The 19,538-nt window shown below is 41.7% G+C and overlaps 1 protein-coding gene across 2 annotated transcripts in view; it reads left to right on the top strand.

Annotated features, from left to right (window-relative positions):
* Positions 1–19,538, top strand: part of CNTNAP5 (contactin associated protein family member 5) — a 319,852-nt gene that overhangs the window by 280,550 nt on the left and 19,764 nt on the right. For both annotated transcript variants that reach the window (XM_079968601.1, XM_079968602.1), the window contains 2 exons: positions 8,560–8,690; positions 10,884–10,971. In XM_079968601.1, coding sequence (XP_079824727.1) covers positions 8,560–8,690; positions 10,884–10,971 — 219 coding nt within the window. The remainder of the gene's footprint in view (positions 1–8,559; positions 8,691–10,883; positions 10,972–19,538) is intronic.

The following is a 19,538-nucleotide window of genomic DNA, read 5'->3' as shown; positions in this document are numbered from 1 at the left end:
GTTGGTTGGCAATTAAGAACCTTCCAAAGTTCTTTCCCTGTGAAAGCTGTATGTTATATACATCCAGCAGTAGCCCATTCTCATGTTATAGAATTGTTTGAGGGATAATATGGAATGGTCTTGGTGCATTATATAGTATAGTATGGCATGGTGAGTGTGTGTGAAAGAGATGGAGAGAGAGAGAGAGAGAGAGAGAGAGAGAGAGAGAGAGAAATGAGAGAATAAGCAGTGGAGAGAGTGAGCACAGAGTGTTTGGAGAGAAAAAGAAATGGGAGAAGGAGGTTAAAGCTGAGATTTCCCAGTATAGCCCTGCAAACTATAGTCCCTCTGTCAGACTAAGCATCCTGCGTCATTACGTTGTCAGCAGTGTTTGCAGTCCAAACATGAAACTCCCATTTTCATGTGCTGTTGAAGCAAGCACGACCAAAATGTGACCCATCTCGTAAAAATACTGCATAGATAGCATTAAGATTGCAGGTTTGATCCCTGTATGGGACAGCTGCATATTCTAGCATTGCAAGGGATCCTCAGGGTCCCTTTCAACTCTACAATTCTACGATTCTATGAAAATTTGAACTTAAGCAAGTACTGGAGGCATTTAAATAAATGTCCTTCCAATGAACATAGCCCAAGCCCCAAATGAGAAAATAATCTCTATTAATTTGAAAAGGATGTTGGGGGGGGGGGAGGTCATCTTAAAATAAATATTGGCACACTCACATAAACACACACACAAACATGCATGCATTAAAATGTGTGCGCTGCATCACCTTCCTTCTTGCCATTTTAATTAGATCTCCACAATTTTATTTACTTGTTCAAATATATTTCACCTCTTTCTGAAAGCTCCAGTTGCATAACTACCTATATTTAAATGCAATTAAAAATATTGAATAGAGAAGTTAAAAGATCACATTCCCAGCCCCATCCATCTTTGGATAGGAATGTATATCCTTATTTGTTCTCTGAGAGCACTGTGGTACACACATACACTTGCTGCTAATAAGTCTTTGGATGAGGGCCAATTCATTGAGACAACTGCTTATTAGCTAAAGCCAAGACTCCTTAAAGGTCTGCACTGGCCATGGGAAATATTGCTGAATATTAGTCATGATCTGGTTCTGTTCATGTGTTATTAGCTGTGCATAACAACCAGAGATCTGGATGGAACCCTCTGAGCAGTGCTGTGACTGGAGCATGAGAATGTGTTTCTTCACCCTTCAAAACAGTGATTAAAAATTATTTACAGCTAACCAGAGTCCCTGCTTAATCGGAGTTTTCAGTTAGCTACAACTTCTGATTTCAAACGCTGATTGAGGATTTCTCATTCCTATATCATAGATAATATAAAACACATGCGGTGCAAACATATACCTGTCTACTCAAAAAAATATTGAGATTTGTTGTTATTACAGGACTATGATCATAAACATTGTTAGGGTACTATAAAAGGGAAAGAGCAGGAGCAGAGGGGCCAGATGAAAAGAGAACAGGGCTGCTGCATGTACAACAGAATCACAGAGCTGGAAGGGACCCTGAGACCAACCCAGTACAATGAAGGAATATGTGACCTTGGCATTATCAGCACTATGCTGTAACCAGTTGAGCTAACTGGTAGTTGCATGACCATTTACACGAAATTGCATGTCAATCTACAACTATTAAAAGGTGCAAGAGAAGTGTTTCTGCTTTTTCACATGTTCACCCCAGGTGGGAAAAGAAAGCTTACGGTTTCTGCAATATGCTCCAGATTATAATCAGGGACATTATGCCTGCCTTGCACTGGCCCAGAGTGTATGATGAAATTACTGTTTATTTGCTGACTCTCATTAGGAACCTGATATTTATTGTAATGTTCAACTGCTGCTGCTAATATTAAAAACTTCTAAGGATTAAAGTGGGAACCTGTGAAAAATGTGTAAAATCCAAAGCTAAGAAGAGTGTGCCTAAATCTTTTGGAGCATCTCTAATTTTAGTAGCTAGCAGCCTGAATCCCTGAGTGTGCAAGTTGGATGCGAAACAGGCCAACCCTCAGTGAAGGAGGCTGCTTGGCAGGTATCTGTATCTGCTGCTGTACAGATGATGGGAAAGAGCTGAAAGGTGCCTTCTTCATTAGCTGAATTCCTAGAGGCCCCCATATATATATATATATATATATATATATATATATATAACCATTTATGGGACGCAGGTGGCGCTGTGGGTTAAAGCCTCAATGCCTAGGACTTGCCGATCGAAAGGTCGGCGGTTCGAATCCCTGCGGCGGGGTGCGCTCCCGCTGCTCGGTCCCAGCGCCTGCCAACCTAGCAGTTCGAAAGCACCTCCGGGTGCAAGTAGATAAATAGGGACCGCTTACCAGCGGGAAGGTAAACGGCGTTTCCGTGTGCGGCTCTGGCTCGCCAGAGCAGCGATGTCACGCTGGCCACGTGACCCGGAAGTGTCTCCGGACAGCGCTGGCCCCTGGCCTCTTAAGTGAGATGGGCGCACAACCCCAGAGTCTGTCAAGACTGGCCCGTACGGGCAGGGGTACCTTTACCTTTACCTATATAACCATTTAGGGCACTGCAGGCTGGTGAAAGGCCAATAGATGCTCGAGAGAACCAAACTCAGCAGCCACGAGACTGCTTGGATTAGCGAGAGAGAGGAAAAAGCAATTCTAGTGTTTTGTGACTAATCTGTATACTGAATCCTGGCAGCCCAGCCAGGACACTGATTTTTGTGACACATAATGTGTTACTTTTAAAGTGTGGGTAAAGCAAAGAGTCCACTCTGATAGTTTTTGCAGTGGTCCTGATTGTGTGCTTAACTAAAGTAATTAAAGCATATGGGAGGTAGCTCATCCATATTAATTTATCTTGGTTGTGCATGTTCAGAGACTATTAAAAGCTGTTTCCGAAGCATGTTTGTGGTGAGATTTGTAAAAGTTTGGTGTGAAGATCCAGGATGACAAGCAAGCCTTGCACTTAAATAAAACTTATTATTTTTCTTTTTAGTTTTTTTAAAGTAACAAATTACTTCTAAATATCATACACAACAAAATCATATCCTTGTGCTCCAGATTAATTCTTCCTCTTCATCTTCCTCTTCTTTCCAGTCACATCAACTAAGCATGGTTTAGCATTCCGGCTTTCATTCATACAAATCAGCTTGACTATGAACCTGAATGGAGAGTATTAACACAAGTCTTTAAAATGTAAAAGAGAGGTAGAAGGAATACACAGACAAACAGGAACAGAATAAACAGAAACATAGAGAAGAATTTTGACAAACTGAGGCATCTAATCATAAGCTTGCATTTTTATTAAAGCTTATATATTTTTGATCAGGGCCTGTATCTTAAAAAGCTTAAAGATTTTCAAATCTTAGGCAGCTGCCTAAGAACCTTGGCAAAATGTTTTTCTCCTAGACAAGGGGCCCCCCTGATTTATAGCAGAAAACAATTCTCAAAGTCGTAAAAAGGGAATTACAGGCTGACAGCCAAGGTTACACTGACCCTACAAATTAAGGGTGGATAAATAGTAAAATGAGCCATATCTTCTTCCTAAGGTTAAAAAGGTCAAGAGCAGTGAAAAAGTAACTGGTCTGGCTGGCAGAAACAGAACATTTTTGGGAAGTCTTTTCTAAAGCTGTTTCTTTCTTAAACTAAGATCCTTTTAAGATTTCTTTTCCTTTTAAAAGGTTATTTATGTATTAAATATATTAGCTTAAATATAATTATGCAAAGGATTTAAGAAATGCTAGATTCTTATTTCATATAGTTGTAAGAGTTGTAACTATCCTGAAATTAAGTCAGACACCAGCCCCCCCCCCCCTTGCCAGACAGGAGACGCCATGGAGCACTCCTGATATATGGTTGTCAGGCCTTTTGTTTAGAAACCTTCAGATGAAGGAGATCTCTCAATGTTGATGTGAACTTAAAATCCTTGACATATGTTTAAGATAAAAATTCAAGATTAATCATCTGTTTTGGAAGGCAATAGGGCAAGGAGGGCAAGAGGTGAGCTGGTAATTAAGATTCCTTGTTGAGACACATGTAAGATATATTACTACTTATTTGTCATTTATAGATAGAAGAATATATAGCTTTTTGATTTCCATAAAAGGGCGAGAGGAAATGGGTGTATCTTTTGTGATTGGTTCTAGCAAATAGCCAATAGGAATTTCGACCAGGCTGATTGGACAGAGGCAGCCACAGGAGGAGCAAGGGGGCTGGATTAAGGAAATATAAGTGCTGGCCAGAATGGCAAGAGGCCAGGCCAGAGCTTGGTAACCATATACCACTGTGCCTCATATTTATTTGTCTGACAAATAAATTACTATTTTAATTTCTCTATTGCTGCGTTGAATATTTCATTCCAGCTAAGTGTTAACCACAAGCAGGGTGCTACAAAACAAGACCAAAAGACTAAACTTGGAACTACAACATTTGGGAAGTGGTATGTGCATCTAGGTTGAGAACCATAGCAGACCATCACACATTCAAGGCTGATTAGCACGATGCATTCTAATGGAGGTGACAAATTTGACCCCCACCTGCTCAAAATCAAAACCCAAAGCAATGGCATTAGGCCTTACCAGTGGCCAAACCATGTGGTTCAGAGTTAATTTTATATAGTGTATCACATACACACTCCCAGACATCTGTGATCATAACCACTTATCACTGTCCCTCTTCTAAAGCTTTGAAAGACTTTTGCTCCAGTAAAACAATAGACTTACTGCTAGCTAGTGACAGGTGACATCTAAAACAAAACATTCCCTTTCTCACTGCACACCCCCAATAAATAAAATGTATTACAGTGGTACCTCGGGTTATGAACTTAATTCGTTCCGGAGGTCTGTTCTTAACCTGAAACTGTTCTTAACCTGAAGACCACTTTAGCTAATGGGGCCTCCTGCTGCCGCCACACTGCCGGAGCACATTTCTGTTCTCATCCTGAAGCAAAGTTCTTAACCCGGGGTAATATTACTGGGTTAGCGGAGTCTGTAACCTGAAGCGTATGTAACCCAAGATACCACTGTAGTGTATATCCAATCACATTCCAAATAGTGGGCCTCATCAAGAACAAGACACAGCGGCATCCAAGTACCCTCTGCCAATGTTCCTCATGTGTCCTCATCAACTTTTCTAAAGTCACTGAGCCCAACATTGCTTCTTCCCCCTTTCCCAAATTTCCCTGGGAGCCACAGCTGCAATGAGGAAGGTTAGTGTTGAGGCCTCCATTATTTCCAAGAGCAGTGCTGCCACAGCATTCCATATACCAGTACCTCTAGGAAAAATACTTTCCCGAAATACCCTAAGTTCCTAAGAAGGATCTGGAAGCCCTAGGAAACTACATTGCCAGGTATCCTCATACCCAGGGTGCTGTAAGCATGCTCAGAACAGCATCTTGGACACTAACATCCTTGGGAAATGAAGTTTCCCAAGATTACAGACTCCTTAATAACCAGTGCTAAGTTTGGGTGAGTAAGCGAAGGACTGCAGCAGGGAGAGCTAATGCAAGAGCTGGCACAAAGCCTATGACAAACCAAACCTAAACTTCAGGGAGGGCTTGGGCGGTTATGAACGTATGTGAAATACATGTGCCCATATTCAGAAGTACACATATTCAGAATTACAGTTCTCCTATCCATGATCTCAAATTGCATTGGGTTTTCTGAATCTACCCTGAGCTTCAAAACAAAACAAAACAAAACTCTCACTACAACAAACTATCATCCTAATTTGCTTTGAGTATAGTTCTGCAAAAATAAAACAGAAGATTGGTCCCATTATTCCACAATAGTAGCTGCTACACTCTCTGAAGAGTAAATTTACAGATCATGAGACCCCAGGGAATGGGCGGCTAATTAAGGAGCAGATTTTTCAACCAGCTGTTCTCACAGAAAGAGGCAGACCTTTTTAAAATATCCAAGCTATAAAGGAACGATGCTGTAGTACGAGACCTCAGTGGTCACCCAGGAACATAATGCATGCTGAATGGCACTGGTAATAACTGGTTGTGTCCATCAGGACATGATCTAGAGTTAACACAGCAAATATTCTCTCTCTCTCTGTATTCCTGTCCACAATAAATCATCACAAAAAACTTGCCATGCATATTTTTAATGGCACATATGGAGTATGCAGTGTTAATAATTACCTTACTAATGTTATCTTTCCTCCTTCAATCAACACCTCCACTAATTATTTTCTCCTCTTTAATGATCACTCACACATGTGTGATGATGTGATGAGAAAGTGTGGTCACTCTTTTAATAAGCTGCTAAAGTATCTGATGGTTGTGCACTGGAGTGCTGAGATGGCATATAAAGCATTTCCACCCCCAACCAGCAGGTAATTTGGCCCTCTAAAACTTAGGTATGTGACACCTTTCAATCTCCTATGCTCTATCAGGCCCAGTTTCTACTTGACCATAACAGAGAGACAAACAAATTTCCTGCATGTGTTTCTCTAGCTCAGTTCACTGGAGGGAATGCATTTCTGTATGCATCAGGTCTACTGCTCACTTCTAAGCTCCCCATATATTTTTGTATTTGCTGTTAGTGGCATTTTATTGTGACTTTCAAGTATTTGCTATAATCCAACACCAACAAGGCAACACTTGCTGATTGCAGGTCCAAAGTGGTCGATACTGGGAAAACCACTTTTAGGCAGTTGGGTTACGAGCTGTTTAAGGTTCTATACACTAGCACCTTGAATTTGCCCCAGTAGCTCACTGGCAACCAGTGCAGTGCTTTCTGGACAGGTGGCACATGGTCCTATCAGGCAGCCCCACTTACCAGACGAGCAGCTGCATTCAGCACCGCAGCAGCCTCCAAACCATCTTCAAGGGCAGCCCCACACGCAGCATATTGCAGTAGTCCAGATGGGAGGTCACCACAGCATGGACAACCCAGCCCAGGCCATGCCAATCTTAGGAAGAGTTCTAGCTGTCTAATCCGTCTAAACTAGGCCTAAGTACTCCTGGCCATAAGTTGGAATCCATGAGTACTTCCAGACTATACACCTGTTCACCCCCTCCCAGTAAAGGTTGCACATTTACTTCCCAAACATGGGAACTGCCCACCCACAGCACTTCCATCTTATCAGGATTCAGCCTCAGCTTACTAGCCTCCATCCAGCTCTTCCCTGCCTTCAGACCCCAGGCCAGTACCTTCATATAGCTGAAGCAAGAGAGTAGAACATTCCCATAGTCAGATTAAAAAGCTGTGCAGGTCAGAATCAGCCACTAGGCAGCTACTTGCCCAGCCCTGCTTTGATGATCTTGAAATACACTTCTTGATTTCATATTTAATTAGTAGAGCTACAAAATAAGCTGGTAGCGATTTTCTGAAATTGGCTTGGTAATAACTTGGCAGCAAGACATAGCTTAAGCAATATCCCGTGTCTTGCATGTGTGCTGATATACAAAGCCAAAGACAGGATGACAAAGCAACCCATGACTGTAATAAAGCTCCCAGAACCATAATTTGGTGATTGCTTTAATTACAATTATGAGACAGAAATTATACAGAAATTAAAATAAAATAGATTGCGCACATACACTTATTGGAGGCATAATGTGGCATAGAACTCAAATCAACTAGAAAATCTAAATCCAAGAATACACAAAAGAGTCCTTGTGTATGCATTTCTCTTTCTGTCTCGTATTTAAATGAAACAATTAAATTCTGCAAGTTTTCCCTCTCTAAGTGCATACTGAATTGTTCTAAGATAGCTAAAAGGATCATCTTTATCATGATGGTTTAAATGGGATTGTAACTTTGTACAACATAATGAACCAAAGGTATAAATTTGGCCAAGGCAAGCTGACTTGGTTTATTGCAACGTTGAAAGTCACAGGGTTCCAGGAGCTGCATGATTTATTTGGTTTCATTCATAGTTTAACACCACAACTCTATATGTGTTTACTCACAAGTCTATCCCACTGTTTTCTGAGGGGTGGAACTGGATCCAGGAGATGGGTAAGCTCTGGAAGATTGAGGGACCTTTCAAAGCAGATCAGAGGTGCTGCAAAGGAAAGGTTAGATAGGTTAATCTGTGCCTGCTGGTGTGGTGTTTGATCTTGTCCATTGATCATTTGCAAACCTTCTCAAAGTAGGTGAAGTGATGCCATGGTATACATGGCCTGACCTCTGAGTTTGGCTTGCAGTGAAGGCATCTCATGAGTACCATGTTCATGCAGATAAATTCAACCCACACCTTTGCCAGGACATTCCCTGTAGCACACCATTATGCAGATGCTTGAACTGCTTAGAATCTGTGAGGATTCTTTTATTTAAAGGTTTTATTTCAGACATCCAACTCTTTGGTTCTGTTGATGGGAGTGTTTGGTAGAAGTTCCATCGGAAGCCTTGAAGACCTGCAGCTCTGTGACTGGTGCACAAACTACCTTATTTCTTCTTGCCCAATGTCCTTTTTTCTCCACAGGAGCTTTCTGTGGTCTGTATTTATTCTGTGCTTCCTCACAGCAATTTGTTGAATGGTTTTAGTTATGGATGCTTTTTAAGATCAAAATCTTTCTCTCCCTGCCTTTTTTCTTCTTCTTCTTTAAGGAAGCTTGCAAGTCCGATACAGACTGAGTAAGGATAGATCCCTTATATTCACTATTGATTCTGGAAACTTTGCTAACCGAGAGCTACACCATGTGAAGCTAAATAGAGATGGAAGAGAGCTGACTATTCAGGTATCCAAATTTGCCCACCATATTTTACAATCCACCATCTTCCTGCAGTTTCATTGTCCTCAGTGGGGAAAGGAGGAGCATAATTGATGGCAATCTGTCCGTGTTTCTAAAAAGCAAATTCTCAACATTAAGTCTCATCATTCTGTCACACTATAGTATGAACAGGGGAGATTTTGTTGTTGTTTCTCTGTTTATTTCATTCATTCATACCCCAACTTTCTTCTGTGGGAACCAAGACAGTGTAGATAGGGTTCTAGGAGGTTCTAGGACACTGACTTAAAAGATTCAGCAAAGTTGCTTCAGCATGTATAGCGTGGTCACCTGGGCTACAGGACAGGTGGCAGTGACATGAGAGAGAGGTTGGGACCACCCATGCAGGGTTGCATGGGGTGGGGAACCTGAAGAGGGCTACTGTCAATCATTCCAACAGAGGGAGATGTTCATTCGTAAGGGCAAATCCTGTCCCTCCCTAAGATAATGGGTGACCTGGTCACCACCAACATGTATCCTGTGGAAGAGAGGCTAACTGCACCTCCTCCCTTTCCTAATGAGAGCTCCAGTACATTCCCTCTCCTTCTAAAATAAAAAGGTTGAGAGCAGATGGCAAGGACCTCTTTGAAGAAGGCCAAGCCTCTCTCTTGCTGTGTATGAGGCAGTAGCATCAGTGATGGAATGGAGGTTGAAGATGGAGAGAAAGGAAAGTGGAGTTGGGGGAAGGATTGCAACTTTCTTTCTTTCTCTTTTCCTCCCTCACCTGTCAAACTTGATGAAACATAATACATTAAATGTGTTTTCCAGCTTCTTCATAAGAAGGAATGGACATGATTTGAAGTATAACTAGGGCAAGGGCTACTGAGCTCTTGCCCAAGTTTGAGCAGGACTACGTTGTGCATGGCTTGATTACAGATACAGGAGAGACCCAAAAGAAGGTCAAGCAAAACATTCAGGAAGAAACAAACACCCCATATCATGGATCAGTGTAGATAGATGCGCCCAAATATAGGAAAGGTAGGAACAATTAGCTTCATGGCTCATTTAAATCCTACAGAAGTTGTGGGCAGAGTAGGGAAATCAGAAACTAGTTTACCCCTCTGATGAGCCATTCCTACCTCTGTAAGAAGGTTCACATTGCATTTGAAGAATCCTGGGCTCAGAGAATAAGCACAATAGATATGGGTTCTGTTCAAATTTGTGCTAAGAACTTTTGAACACACTTCCTCAAAATACAATGCTTGTGCTTTAGTTCCCTTGATTGCAAATTAGAGAATTTGCAATTAGCAAAACTAATTGTGAGCTGTTGTTATAATGATTCCTTGTTTGGATATAAACAAAAGGGAAGACTGATGAACTGTAATGAAGATCTGAATTCTGACACAATATGTATCGTGTATGTCTTTATTTTCTTGTATATGTGGGCTGCTGTTCTATGAAACATTCATTGTGGTGTAATCCAGCCACAAGACAGCTGATCTGCAACTTCTCAAAGCCACCTGGCAAATGAATTATAAAAATGCCAGATGGAGGGAAGTCCTATGAGCCAGTGAGCTGCTCTTAAAGTCTTGTTGTTGTCAAAAATTTGGAAAGTTTGCTTCAGAGGAACCCCATGTTGGGTTGATCCAGTTTTGCTGTTTATAAAATCATATCATAGGCACTAGAAAGAAACCCTTTTGAAGATTTTTGAGTCAAGTTCCACATTCTCATCCATCTCACCACTGGGCTCATACCAGTGTAAACAAAGTTAATGCTATACACTAGATGGGCCAGCTTTTTTCCTGAACTTACAGACAAAGCTTCATGTCACATTTCAATCTTATATCCACCACTATACCTTTCCTCCAATGGGGCTAAAGCTGGATGAGAAACATCTACCCAAAATGCTTTTTGTTGTTCTCGTTGCAATCAGAGATTAATCATTCTGAGTTCTCTGCGGGGGTCAAACCACTTGTCAGATATTATACACAGATTCCCGCAGGGAAGTTCTCTTGAAAGCCCTGCTGTAACGACACCTTGTCATGCCTTTTAGCTTTTCCTGTAGAATTAAGGTGCATTTATTTTTCTGTCCCTGGAAACTGATGCCCAGCAGAGACAGATATTACTTGTGTTCCGGCAGCAGAGCTAGTGCTATAGATTCATCAGAGGTCTCTCTGTGTGCCGTAATAATGGAATCACTTTTATTGATCCCCTCCCTTTCAGATTGACCAGGTTCTCAAAGTCAAGCACAACTTTTCCTCGGAGGCTGATTTCAGAGCCATCAAATCTCTGACCTTGGGGAAAGTCACAGGTAGGCACCGCAGATGGCTTTCTGATTTGTCAGTGGCAACACTGTGCATGCAAATTGTATTGTTTGGAGTAACACATGGCCTTGCCCTATTTTCAGCCTGTCTCTTTTAGCTGAGCTGTGCTTAGCAGAGATGCTGCTTACATCTCAGAGATGTCTAGCAATGAGAGCTAAATACAGGACCTCTTGCTGAGCGATGAGACACTGTTTTGTCTGAGCCAAGTATTAGCAAAAATAACACAGGCTCAGAGATGTTGCTGTGAAAGAGGAAAAAACAACCTCATAAAAAGGTATTGGGTGGCGATTAGGGATGATAGCATACAAGGAAGCTGCTTGGGGAAGGGCTAGGGAAACATGAGGGGTCTTTTGGGCAGCAGACCTGTGTCTATATTGGGGGAAGTCACTCACTGGCATACAAACTGGGAACCAGGGACTCAGCTATACAGCTGCAAACAAAATGTTTAAAGTGCAATATATACAATGTGACACTAGATGGTGATGGTGAGCCTAATAGAAAATTCAATGTATTTTTTTTAAAAAAACAACCGCTTAAAAAAAGCATTTTTAGAATGTTTTTTATATGGGTGTAGATTCCACCCAGGTTGCAAGACAAACCGTGTGTGTGTGTGTGTGTGTGTGTGTGTGTGTGTGTGTTTGTGTGATAGGATTCTTGCCCCGTGCTTGCAGTCATGGGATTATTTTTTATCACATGACAGTGTATGTTTTCATTCCACATAGTGGGAAGTGACAGAGACAGGATGTTTGTATGACTGTGCTTCCATGATGTAGGGTGTTTGTTCCTTTGTTCTTTCTCTTTGCTGTTTGATGCTGAAGAGGAAGGCGCTGAGTCAAGATGCTCTGAGTGTATTACAGTGGTACCTCGGGTTACATACGCTTCAGGTTACAGACTCTGCTAACCCAGAAATAGTGCTTCATGTTAAGAACTTTGCTTCAGGATGAGAACAGAAATCGTGCTCTGGCGGTGTGGCAGCAGCAGGAGGCCCTATTAGCTTAAGTGTTGCTTCAGGTTAAGAACAGTTTCAGGCTAAGAACAGACCTCCGGAACGAATTAAGTACTTAACCCGAGGTACCACTGTATATGTAAATAAATGTAGTTTAGCCAAAAAGTTGTGCTACTGAGTCTGTCACGTGAACTGCCAATACTCTGCAGAATCCTTAAGTGTGCTGATGCCTCTTGGTATCAGTCACTGTGATGTTCAGGCTGAAGAAAGCTTTTGAAGCTCCTGAACAACCGTCCAGGAGGGAAAGAACATGCCAGCCAGGCATGTGTCTCTGCCAGGTTCCTACTCGTGTGCAGGATGTTCCTGACAATTTATGGGGAGATATATATATATATGCAAAACCAACAGGATTAGAGCAATCCTTTAGAGAACTGCAGCCTAACAGATGTATTTAGGCATGAGCTTATGTGGGCTAGCCCATACTTTGGCATGCTACAAATGTGAAACTGGACTCACATGTGTGCAGCCAGCAGTCATGTATGTTCTTATACACACTGCTAAGAGATTTAGGATATTTTGCTGGAATTATGACATGCACGTTTTATGCATACATCTAGTTTATCTTTCAGAGAAAGGTGTTAGGTTTCCTTGAGGCTAGACTGAGGAAAACTGTGAAATACTGTATAGAACTACAGTGATAAAGTCACTCCCACCCCTTCCCCGTGTTTTCAACAATCTGTGCTATAAATTGTCAAATTAGTTCATGGAACTGCCTTGAAAGTGAACTGGTCCAACAGCTGTGGCACATCCTTGCTTCAATGGAGCTGCACAGGATGTGTATCATGTTCAGTAATGCCCTTAATCCATTGCTATGTGTCCTGTGAACTTTAAAAAAAAATGCAAGAATTAAATCCATAGTTTGCCAATCTTCTTGGGCTTACAGATCCTCTTGGGAAGTTGTGATTATTGCTAATTTTAGAACAGACAAATAATGACTGCAAAAACACTCTTTTAAAATGCCAACAGAATTGCAGGATACATTGCTGCATCAGAAGGGCTCCAGTTCTATTTTTGTATTTTATTCTATCCATTTTTATTCTTTAGGACACAAGAATGTTTTGTGCAAATTATCTATCTTTCTCTGTATAACCATTCATCTCTACCTTTGGAGCCACCTTTGCACATCTCCTCTTGCATTTCTAACTGTTAGCCATTCATTCATTTTATAAATGATTGCATTCATAAAAAGCCTTTCTTCTCATGGAATTCAAGGTGGCATATGTTGTACTCCACCTCCACCCTACACGTAACAACCATTTGAGGTAGGTGAGGCTGAGAGATGGGACTGGTCCAAGGCCATCTAGTTAGCCTTGTGGTTTGGAACCATTGTAGTCTGACACTTAGTCCTCTGCAGCATGCTGGCTCAAATTAAGATGCTTCTGAAATTCCTTTCCTCTAAATTCCATCTTGGATCTGGGGTCTCTAAATTATCTGGGCCTGGTCACAGATCCACAGTGATAGGTTCCATTTTCACCATTCCTTCAGTCTGGGTTTCCAACAATACAGCTTGACCTCTTCTGTCATTAATGTCTGTCAATTTCCTCCTGATTTTGCAGGTAAGCCAAGCACATAAAGCCATTGTGCACATTAAAATGCCCTCTCTCTCACTTTGTGCATTAAAGGTTAATTCATGTAAGGTAAAATAGATCACATGGGCAGTGAAGACGTTAAAGCTAGAAAAGGATGGCTGGTTTCATATTTTGACCCTGACCAGGGCTGTCTTACCCATAGGTGCTAGGGGAGCAGGGCACCCGGGTGCTGGGCAATCAGGGGTGCCAGGCCATGAGTCTGCGGCAGACATTTGGAGTTTGGGAATTGGGACGAGCCGAGCAGAGCCCATCGGAGCACCTCAGCTCTTCTGCTGCAGGCGATTGAAGTGCTGAGGCAGCCGGCCGGCTCCGCCCTCTTGCGCGCCTTGGATTGGTGGGCCATCAAGAGGCCCAGTGAGTGCGGCTTTGCTCAGTCACCGCCAGCACTGCCTCGGGCTCAACTGTTGTTGCGCTGGGCTCTGCTTGCCCCCTCCCCAGGTGCCTGGCCCCGGCCTTGCTCTGCTTCTGCCACCGCCACCCCGGACTCCTCCGCTGTAGCTGAGGTGGCTGCATAGGCCAGCTCTGCTGTGCACGCCTTGCTGGTCTGCCCTTTAAAAAGGTCAACAACAACTTTGGGGTCCCCCCCCCAAAAAAAAAGGTCGACAACTCTGGGCAACCAGGGGGGGGGGCTCGGATCTTTGCACCCTGGTGCTGCATATGCTTAAGACGCCCCTGACCCTGACTGCAGAAAGCTCGCTATTCTGTTCCAGGAAGGAACACAAGACCATCCCATGTGATTTCCATATCTTTAAACATGTAAAAGAATGATAAAATTTCCACACAGTTTCCCACACTTCTGTTTAATCATGCAATTATGTGCACGATGCACCACCATTTCTTTTAGTTAAAGCACTTGATAGATTAGCTGGAGGCTCCATTAAGCTGAAGTTAACAGGCAGGCATTGTTCAGTGCTTTAAAATCTATAGCCACTCTTGGATGCACATTCAAGATGTGGCTCTACTTATCTGGATTGGGGTGAAACTTATGAAACCGGCCTGGCTTTTTCCTCAAATTAATTACATTCCTTTCGGGCAATCTGTTTTCCCTTCGTTTGCATTTCTCATCTGGGAATTTTTATGGACGGTAAAAGAGCTTAGTTTTAAACTACTGTGCTTTCCATTCAATAATAAAGGGGTGGTTTTTAATGTGCACAGTCAGTCATGTGCATAGCTTACCTGCGAGGGAAAGGTTCACTGAATGAATAGAAGCTTATTTTGAAATCAATTACAGAAATTCTCATGAAGAAAATCAGAGAATGGGTGGAATGGAACACAAGCCACTGCCAAACTGTGAAAGGCTTAAGAAAATAAGCTAGGGAAAAATGTGTCCACCCTAGCTAGAATAAAATAAAACAACCCTAATCACAGATATTTCTCTGGTAGCTGTTTAAGCATGACCTAAAATCGTCAAAATAACAGTATTGATGAAATAACAGATTTTGAAATTACAGAGCTGAGTTCCTACAGAAGCACTTTCCTTATTCAAAAGACCATGTGTTGATTTCTGAATTGCTGTCATTGCAATTCAGCAACTGCCTTGGTTGTGATCTCACATCCCTACTCTCTCATTAAATGGATGAAGGTTTGAAGTACACCTGTGATCCCAGGAAGGGCTAAAGAACACATCATGTTTATTTCCTATAATATTCCTTATTAACATTTTGTTCTGTTTCCCATTGTATATTCTAATGGTACAGTTTGTGTTTTGGGCTTTTCAGAGTTTGGGCGGCTGACTTTAGTGAAGAAATTGAAAGGAGCTGTAAAGTTTTCTAATTTCATGGAACATTTTACCTTCTAACCCCCCCCCCCCATTTTAATAATCTTAACCTCATCCCAAGCACTGAAGCATATGATCAGCAATTTTGCACGATGTATCAGCTACTGTACTGTACCACTTCAGACCTCAGATGGAGTGTTACATATTAAATGTTTACACACATATATACAAACATAACCCATGCAGTTCCAACATATTCTTCCTAATATCCTTTTTTGCTTGGAAGCATGTCATTGTACAGGTATCAGTTTTCTAATCTTACCTAATCTTGACCTTATAAATTCAAAAGTAGTTCTGTTTTCTCTAAAGATCTCTTTCCCTTTTCTATCTATGTATGACCTCAAGTATGCTCTATCTTTAAAAAGCTGAGCTGTTAAATGCTTGTTAGTGCTTAAAGCATTCTGGTTTCTTGTTTTCAGACTATCTCATGCCCATGTTTGGAGGGCTCTCTAAGCTGTGGATCCAAGGAATTGTTTTGTTGTGTTTGAGCATTCTTGACAGTTTTTCATCATTCATGGCCCTATGAAAGACTAATCCATGTGCTTACATGGCAGCAGCACAGTCTTCTGCCTTTTTAAGAATTCCACTTCAAAGAAGTACTTGGTAGGTTCACAAGTGGGCCCAACCACTTTTTCTTCTTTTCCCACCTGTCCTCCCATATTCTGCAGAACGGCAGCAGAGGAAGGCAGATAGTTGTAGCACATTTGTATGACCTTTGCCCTGATATATCATCATGTTGAACTGGCCCAGGGCTCAGTTTGCTTGCTTATACATAGATTATCTATTTATTTTTCTGTAAAGCAAAGGAAAACATAACTTTCTTTCCTTTCAACTCTTTGCTCTCTCACCTTGAGGATCTATTACTTTCTTCACTCTTCAAAATCAGTATCATGTCAAAGAAGATAGGCTGCTTTTTATCACAAACACGTAAAGATGCAGATTGTTTTTAATTGATTCCCTACTTTCCTTACCCACCCAGAAACAAAGAATTACTCATGGTGCCCTTTGTTTTTTGAGTTCCAGCTTGTGGTTTGTGCATCAGATTAAACCATAGTTTATATTGGTACATGTTGTTCAAAAGTTCCTGTGCCATCCTTCCTCCTGCTGATGTGGTGCTAGGGCTTGCTTGTCATCCAGTCTCTGGCTTTTGGTTTGCTTCTCTCCAAACAAACCACAAGCAGAAGCCAAGGTTTGTTCCTGGCTTACCAGTCCTGGTTTGCTCAGAGAACGTGACAAGCTAGACCATAGCCAGCTTCCTGGCAAAGTTCATTCTCCATAGAACAAACCTACATGGATCTCAGCATGAGCTGAGTGGGGGGAAAGTCACTTAACGTTGAGAGAAAAACATTCTACATCCACCTCTGGAGATTGCTACTATTTTCAGAAATAGAGTTTGCACAGTAATATTACTTAATTGCTGTGTCTTGTGTTACTCTCCAGAGAGCATCAATAGGATCTCTTTAGGGAACATTGTCGAAATGGAAGGTTGCAAAGTCTCCGCCCTCTTCCCCCTTGAGATTCTCTCTTGCCGCTTTATTTTTAGCCTGAAAAGTTGTTCTCTCAATTGACTGCAGCTGTCTTCTATCAAAAGAATCTTGTATTCCTTTGTTTGGCATCTACAGCTCCCCATTATGTTGCATCCATCAAGTCTTTTCTTATTACAGTATTCCACATGGTGATTAAAAAAACAAAATGAAAATAAAATGGGAGCGGTCATGTTGTGACACTTTGCTTTGCAAGGGTCGCACGGATGACTTTTGAGTTTGAACAAAAATTTTCAAGTTCCCTCTTCATAGCACTGTCTTCTTTAGACTTTAAAACACCCATTCTCCCAGGATGTTCAAGAAATATGTGGGCAAAAATGAGTGTTCGCATGTGCGCATTATACTCAGCAGAAACTTGTCAAGAGTTTTTGTGAAGTGATGGTGATGTGTGATAAAAGCCCAAATACTATACTTGGAGCATGTTACTTTACTGTTCAAAGGGCTGCTAATTTCAGTTAATTTCAGTAAGTTTGGTGTAGCCTGATCTTCATCAACGACTTATTAGGCTAACTGTCAGCTATATCTGGAATGTGACTCACACCTAAGACCATTTTGATTTTGATCAGAGAAATATGGTTTCTTAGTGAGGGCAGGAAAGACAACTAACTGCTTCCGCTTTGGAGGCACCAGGCGGATATGATGCTAGCACCAACTTATTGTATGCCTATTCTCCCACACACACACACATCAACTTGCCTTTTTAAGGGTGCAGAAACACCCTAACATTGAAATCTTATGCTGGTTTCATAGAATCATTGAATTGTAGAGTTGAAAGGGATTGACTTGAGAGTGATTTGTTTAATTTTATTTATTTATTAAATTTCCATACCACCCTTAATCTGAGGGTCACAGGGTGGTTTACAGTATAAAAGCTCAAAAATACATAACATAGTAACAAATAAAAACAGTACCCCCACCCACAGTTTAAAAGGCCATAAGGAATGTGTGGCTTTTGTGTACAGTTTAACAAGGAAACCCGGCATCTTGAAACCTAAGTACATTCAGAGGTATACGATTTCACACTAAAAAGGGGAAGTGCTAAAACTAGATAGGCAAAGCAAATCTCCTCATGAGCTGTTATTTTTGTGATTCTTAGATGGTCATTTTGTAGCTGTGGCTCCATTGCAGCACTTTCCAGGAAAGCTGATGACTCTGAGTCTTTTTCCCCTCTTCTGAGAAGCATCTTATCTCTGTGCGGGTTTAATGCACACATGTGTACATAATTGTGCCTCATTCACATATGACTGGAATCAGTTTTCATAGAAAGATGCTGCACTGACTTAGTGATGAGGGAGAAATTTGGTTCACATTTAAAGGTGAACTTTAATTCACATATTCTGAAGCATAGCCATCCTTCAAAATTTGCACTTCTCCAGATTTTGCAATGCTGTCCTCCAGCCATGTAGTGTGTACAAAACTGTATTTACTATGGTTAAATGTGCGTAAAGATATTGGTGAAAATAACAAAAAGAAAAAAAATGAACTGGGGAAAATTCCTTGCAAAAAATGTGTGTATGGGGATAAATTTTCACGAGGACTTTTTGTTTTTAAATTGCATTGCTAATGCAATGTGGAAGTCTGAAGTTAAGACTGAAACAATGAGAAACTGAGAGAAACTAAAAGTGACCTATTTGCCCTGCCCTAGTCTGCACCCACCTTTAAAGAATGAGGAACAAACTCAGAACCATTTGTATTTTTGCTCCCCACAGCTGTGCTGAGGATATGGCCAGTGTGCCTTCTAATTGCAGACTCACTTCCCACAGAGCCCCAAGGACCCAATTTTATGTTTAGTGGCTGTGCTCGGAAACAAGTATGCCTGAGGCTGATTGTCTGCCTGGCTTGTGTGCTCCAGTGCAGAAATTCATTGCTAATTACTATGCCTCTCTCTTCTGATTTGTGAGTGAGCCAGGCAGGGATCTGCAGTCACCAGTTGGAAAGGGCAGTATGAAGTCTAGCTATTATATTATTAATTTGTATTGGGTGGGCATACCAAACCTACTATTTGCACTGGAACTTCATTCTGCTAGGCATACAGCTTTCCCAATAAGGAACTATGGAAAGTGCTTCTAGTCTGATTTCAGTCAATGCTCAAACTTTCTACAAAAGGCTTGGGAAGAATGTGAAGTGACTAGATGGTTAAGCCTCCTGTCAGTGCTCCTTAGTGTGGGTCATGTTCAGGCAAGGGTATGCAGGTGGCGCTGTGGTCTAAATCACTTAGCCTCTTGGGCTTGCCGATCAGAAGGTCAGCGGTTTGAATCTGAACAACGGGGTGAGCTCCCATTGCTCTGTCCCAGCTCCTGCCTACCTAGCAGTGTGAAAGCATGCCAGTGCAAGTAGATAAATAGGTACCACTGTGGTGGAAAGGTAAATGGTGTTTCTGTGCAGTCTGGTTTCCAACACAGTGTTCCGTTGTGCCAGAAGTGGCTTAGTCATGCTGGCCACATGACCCAGAAAGCTGTCTGTGGACAAATGCCGGCTCCCTTGGCCTGAAAGTGAGATGAGTGCCGCAACCCCATAGTCACCTTTGACTGGACTCAAGCGTCCTTTACCTTTAGCTTTAGCTATTTGTTGCCATGCCCATTATCAATCTAAATAACACACACATTTCCTGTATTCATGCTCCTGAGCTTTAATGTTT

This window comes from Podarcis cretensis (genome assembly GCF_951804945.1).
Source record: "Podarcis cretensis genome assembly, chromosome: 1".
In the NCBI taxonomy this organism is placed as follows: Eukaryota; Metazoa; Chordata; class Lepidosauria; order Squamata; family Lacertidae; genus Podarcis; species Podarcis cretensis.
Note: the sequence above shows the minus strand (reverse complement) of the source record. Positions and strands in the feature narration are given on the sequence as shown.